The following is a 6,078-nucleotide window of genomic DNA, read 5'->3' as shown; positions in this document are numbered from 1 at the left end:
GACACATTATAAAGGAGGTGGTGAATGTGAAATTAATCGACCAGAGCAGCCCACCCTGATAGACATCCCCACTTCTCTATCATTTGTGTGCACACACATCCAAACCTCACTTGGTTTAACAGCAGTGATATGGAAGTTAATCCAAATTGTGATCGTGGCAATATCCTATTAGACCATGGCAATAAAATCAAGCTGAGACTGGTAACACATTACAGATATCAGAACATGTTCAACACGCTCCATTACAATATGAAGTGACATTAATCAGCAGGGGTCCTCTTACACACACATAGAGGCATAAAACAAACATGCAAATCATACACACAGACGTGCACAAGCCTACAGCTCAAAAGAACATATGTTTGAGTGTTGAACTGCTCTTTTATTTGATATTATTTTAAATGTTAAAAAGAATTTATCACTGGCCTTTTGCAAGATAAATTCAGACATATTGTAAAGAAAAAAGATAGTCAAGCAGCCAAGGGCAGAGAGGTGGACAAATGAATAGCTGTTCGTAACACTTTTTGTAATTATTTTTCCTCACCCAGCCTCTGGAATAAAAAAGTGATTTAGAGGCCGGTGGCAGACATGGGTACTGTCCTAGAGCTTGGTGACTTGTTGTAAAGAATGCAGTGCCGCCCCTAGAAATTTTTCATATGGGTGGCCAGATGGAGCTACTGAAAAACACCAAAAGCTGTGGTCGGAGTGTGACGCAGTAGCAAAAGTAGATCGCTGGCTATGCATTTGTTATTTTCTTTCACATGAACTGTTAGGAAAAAATACATTATTGATTTAAATGAACAGTACCTAATGCAAAACAACAGATAGAAGCACATAGGCATACAATGCTCATTACTTAAAAGTATATTAAGTGTATGCGACTTACAAGGAGGGTCAGTGGTGGACCAGTCTTGTATCAGGTGGCTGTGCCCCCCTCCCCCGGCCACCCCTTGGCAGCTCCACTGGAAAAATGTACTGGAATTGAGTGTGCAAACAGCTTGAAATGATAAAAGAGCACATTGTTTTTAGAACTGTGAGTGCAAGGGGTGTGTCACTAATTAACTCACTGATTCCTTTCACTTTTTAGTCATTTGGTAGTTAGACATGGCTTCGTTTTATACTGTACGTCTCTCTTTCCTTCTGATGTGCATATTCACTGAGGTGTTGGCACTGCGGGGATGATCATTCAGCCTGTCAGGTTTGGCACTGCTAAAATAACTCTTGTCCCTGAGTTGAAGGACCTTCACTTCCCTCCAGGGCCTTTTTGCAAGACCTCTGCCCCAGTTCACCCAGGGCAACCTAGGCTCCTCCTCTGTGCATGTGTGTGTGTGGAAGTATGTGTGCATGTGTGTGTTTGCACTGTCTCCTTACTGCAGGGGAAACTGTTGAAGGTCAAAGGGCAGGAAGTTGGCCACCTGCCTCTGTCACACTAGTAAAAGTAGTAGAGCAGAGAGAGGAAGTGGTAGCAGGAGAGTTAAGACATGGCAGAAAGTACGACTTAATATACACTATCTGTGCATGCTTTGACAGGTCAGATGGGTTGTAGGATAAAAGTCCTAAAATAAGTAAAAAGCATTGTCACATCCTCTAAAATCTTCAGCACTTTCTGATGTTTTTTTTTTTTCACTGAACATTTTGTTGACCTTTGTGAAACTTAGTTTATCAGATCTGCAGACTTTATGTCTGATTAAAGGAACCGACTGCTATAGGCTTTTGAGTTCCCTAGGACCACTGCTGAATAACCTGGTACAGGGATCTCTCCATTGGTATTTGCTAGAGGCGACAACCCTTCTCGTTCCCTGCATAAATGTGCCAACCGAGGACGAGAGCATAGAAGGCCAGAGGGCAAAAAGGGAGTGAACCACCTGCTTCTGTCACACTGTCAGGATGAAGGCGGACGAGTGCAAATAGGGTGAAGTGTGTGTGTATGTGAATGGGTTGGGTGGGGGAAATTGTGTAGGAGGGGGACAGGTGGCACGCCGGACAGCGCTGGCACAAGCCACCCCAGGATTTATCACTCAGCGACAGTCACGGCTGGGCAGGGGACAGATGTTTCTGTTTACCCCAGGGCAACATCTGACTGGCCGAGCCTAACGTTAGCCCAACCAGCCTTGCCCACACAGGACAGGGCCTGAGAGGATAGAGAAGAGGAAAAAAAAAAGAGACAGAGGAAAGGAGAAGAAACTGGAGGATGTTCAGTTTGCCCCCAAGGCACATAAGCAAGTTAGCTCATTTCTCTCCAGTCTGCTCCATCCTCCTCTGAAGCACCTGAAACTCATTTAGCCCCCCACTAACTGTTGTGCCACTATAGGGAACCGTTTTAATAAGTAGTAATAATGCCAACTGACAATATGAGCTGTTTTCAAAGCAGGGAACCTGCACCAGTTATCGGGTGAAACAAAACAATTCTAATTATCCTTGAGTATTCTACATCTTCACATCGTTAGAAAAGCAGACACAAATGCACAGCACTTGTTGTGGAGTTATTTAAGGTCTATTTAGTGAAAGCCTTTTTGCATTAGTGTATCGTGTCTGTTGAGAGCTGCCACTGGTAATATAGCTGGAGCAGTTATCCCCGTTGCAATGAGGAATGACCTTTAGGTTCAACCCTGAGTGAGGTCATGTCAGTGTTACCATGGCTACTATCAGCAGACTGTACTGTTGCCAGCATTACCTCAGCTGCATGGCATTGTCGGGGTCAGAGAACAGGCTGTGACCTCCCCATGGTGACCAGACTCAACTGGGAACAAAAACACCACCAAGACAAATACTAGTAGTGTAGTATGATTTTCTATTAATGAAAATGTGTGGAGGACACGACAACACCAGATGCAAAAGTTTTAAATTCCTACACTGATTTATGTCTGGAATAAGTCAGCCTGCTAAATTGAGTTTGATATTACATGGAGTTTGCTATCATTAATTACCACTTATGTGGTGTAATAAGCAAAGGGTGGATACACAGAGCAAGATTTAACACTGACTAAGTCATCCAGCATGAAAAAGCTTCATGGGGAATTTAAGCTTCTCTTGGATTGTTCGTACAAAATGTGGAAGCATAAAAACTACTCTCAGGATCCACCAACATCTATCTGTGACTTCATTAAGACATACAAACCAAAGCTGCATTGTTTGCATTGCAGTAACTGACCTGTACCAAACCTCTTAAAGTCACCGTTTCCATCTTTTACTAATTTCTAGCTCATCTGTGCAGTGGCACAAAACCACACACAGTATATGTAGCACAAACTCTTTGTCAAAGTGGAATGTTTTTACCAGCAGAACTATAACCGATATCTATTATACTTTTTCCCCCCTCGAGGTAATTTGAGCAATCGTCTAGAGGTCTTGCCACGCATATTTTCTGCTGTCCACCAAAATACAGACAATGTGCAAAAAACGCAGAAACCGAAAAGATTATTTAACCTTTTCCTTGTAGCAACTCGTGGACTCATTGGTCGAAGCACCTGTCTATAGGCTGTCCATCTGCAGGTAAGAAACATAGCTGTCTACTTACAATAAGTCTATTAAAACTGTAATGTAAACCATTTTAATATTCAGTATCGCAACCCAACATTATCCTCTCCACAAATGAAAAACCTAATGGGATGTCTTAATCATTTCATGCAGGACTTATAATATATAACTCTTTTCTATTTGTGGAACATGTTTGTCCACTCTCCTCCTGATAGGCCCCATTTAATCATGTTGTTCTGTTTCCTAATTAGCAGAAATGCAAAGTGTCTTTGTCACCTGTGGACAGCCAAGAGGGCTAATTTGGGCTTTTCACTAATTGCCACGGTAACGAGCCTCCTGCGCCTCCGCTGGGGGTGGGTGGAAGGCATGGCAGGAGGAGGACTGGAGGATGGAAGGATGGAGGGATGAAGACACAGCTCTCCTCACACACGGCCGAGGTGTGAAAGAACGCGGCAGGCCAACAGAACGCAGCCTGGAGGAGTCCAACAGCAGGGAGTGGGGGACAGCCTGCGCTGTGAAAAAGCCCCAACACCCAGCTGAGAGGGAGGAGGATTCAGCTCTGGCCAGTTTTGGTATCTCAACTTTGATGAGGAGATGACTACATTGGGTTGGATAATTGTTGGACATTTTTCTGACACTGACACCTGTTATTGCCCCCACCTGACTTAATACCAGTTCCCACACAATGTGCCTTTTCTTCTGTTCTTTTAATAGACAAATTGTAGGTATAACTCAGCGGGCAGTTTTTAAATTAGAAACCTGACATGTATGAAGCCTGTGTGGGAGAAATAGGAGGAAGCGAAGACAGAAATAAACCAAAAATAAAATATTGGATGTTTGATAATATTGATGATTTTTTATTATTAACTAACCTATAATTCAAGTTACAGCTTTTGGTTGTTGTTTTTCTTCATGCAACTTTATTTTGGAAATTATGATGAAAGGGTAGCCTAGAAGAAACTTTTCAGGGAAATAGTGTGTATAGCTTGAAATGTCTTCCTGTAATACCCTGGATGTGAATAGTATAACACTACTAACCACTTATAAGCAATACAGCCTACAAAAATTAGCATTACACTTAAACTTACATATAAATGTGCAAAAGCAGTGTGTAAACTAAGTCCTCTGGTCAATATTAGCCTTTTAAATGTCATTTTCAGCATTTAATTTTGACCATGCTGCAATTGGGATACTTATTTTAAAGAGATCTTTGCTAAACCACAGATAAATTCACGTTAAACATGCCTCTGCTTTATGTTATTTCATAGCGTCAAAACAGACGAGATGTACATCCATGTTTGCATCATTTCGCATAAATTATCATCCATCACTATTATATTATTATTTATTTATTTTAAGAGGAATTTAAATAGATTCCGTCAAATAGGTCTCCCTGCTGAATTATACCCTCTTTGCTTTTTACAAATACATTTCCTTTTCAGCAATAACACCCTGAAAGCTTGGGGGCACCTTGTCCGTACGCTGCTCTCGGGGGCGAGCTCCTCCAATGTGTGCGTGCGCGCAAGAGCGTGTTTGAGTGTGTGTGCGCGTGAGAGCGTGTGAATGTGTGTGTGTGTGTGTGAGAGTGAGTGTGTGAGTGTGCGTGCGTGCGCGCGTGTGTGTCTGCTCATTAGCTGTTGCTGCCCTTTGATCCCTGCATTAGTGTTAGTTTAGGGCTCGGAGAAAAACACTTGCACCGAGGCAGCCATTAGTCAAGACACGGCAACAACAACAGCGGCACCCTCCTCCGCATGTGTTGTCCCATTCCTCCCCCAACAATACACTTTAAAACCGAGCAAAGCCAGGTGGCACGACCACCAAGTCCCTGCCATCACTGGCGCCTCCAGTCTCAATGGGAAAAACCTTTTTTCTTCTTATCCCTAAACAAGGACGAGAATGTGATTAAAAACGGGGGAAAATGCCAAGGAGGAAGCAGGAGCAACCCAAGCGCCTGCCTTCACGTAAGTCGTTCACTCGATTTGTTCAATTTTAACGGCTCTCGGTGTGTTTTGCGCAGTAGTTTAGGGTTAAAGAGGTGAAACAGACAAAAGACTCGGCGTAGGTTATTTCTCCCTTTTTTAGGTCCGAGCGAGGCAGCCATGTTGTTGGCGATGGGTAACGTTAGCAAGGCAGTTGAGTGGATAAATGATACGTGGCTTTATTAAAGAGTATAATCGATAAAAGGTCCGATTCCGCTAAAAAAAAAGGGGGGAGGGGGGGGGAGAAAAAAAAAAGAAGATGAAGACGGTCAGTTGGCGTAATGTGTCGGTTGTGTGTGAGGAATAACGGCCGAGCGGTTTTCGGGTAATGTGTTCGCCTCTGCTAGGTCGCTTTTCGGGTAGAAAGGGGAGGATCTGGGAGTCTGGCCGCAATAAAATGAAGGGTCAGTCGGATCAGACAAGCCAGAGTCTGGGCTACCCGTACCCTAGTGTTCCTAGTTAGCAATAGCGCTATCTAGCAACGCTCGGTAAACTTCATTTCCTCGGCGATAAAAACGTCTTAACTTTCGCCTCCATAGTTTTGCTTTTTTTTTTGCTTTGCTTCCCAATCGCGGAACCGAATTTGTTCGCGCTTGTTTGTCGTCGACTTTTTTTTTTTTTT

General features: G+C 43.3%; 1 protein-coding gene across 1 annotated transcript in view; it reads left to right on the top strand.

Annotated features, from left to right (window-relative positions):
• The first annotated feature begins 5,242 nt into the window (after window positions 1-5,242).
• Window positions 5,243-6,078, top strand: part of znf827 (zinc finger protein 827) — a 62,220-nt gene continuing 61,384 nt past the window's right edge. Inside the window, exon 1 of the mRNA XM_035659922.1 lies at window positions 5,243-5,438. Within this exon, the coding sequence (XP_035515815.1) occupies window positions 5,396-5,438 (43 nt within the window). The 5' untranslated portion in view covers window positions 5,243-5,395. The remainder of the gene's footprint in view (window positions 5,439-6,078) is intronic.

This window comes from Morone saxatilis, unplaced genomic scaffold, assembly GCF_004916995.1.
Source record: "Morone saxatilis isolate NCDOM2014 unplaced genomic scaffold, NCSU_SB_2.0 Contig17, whole genome shotgun sequence".
Taxonomy (NCBI): Eukaryota; Metazoa; Chordata; class Actinopteri; family Moronidae; genus Morone; species Morone saxatilis.
This window is presented reverse-complemented; position numbering and strand designations above follow the sequence as displayed.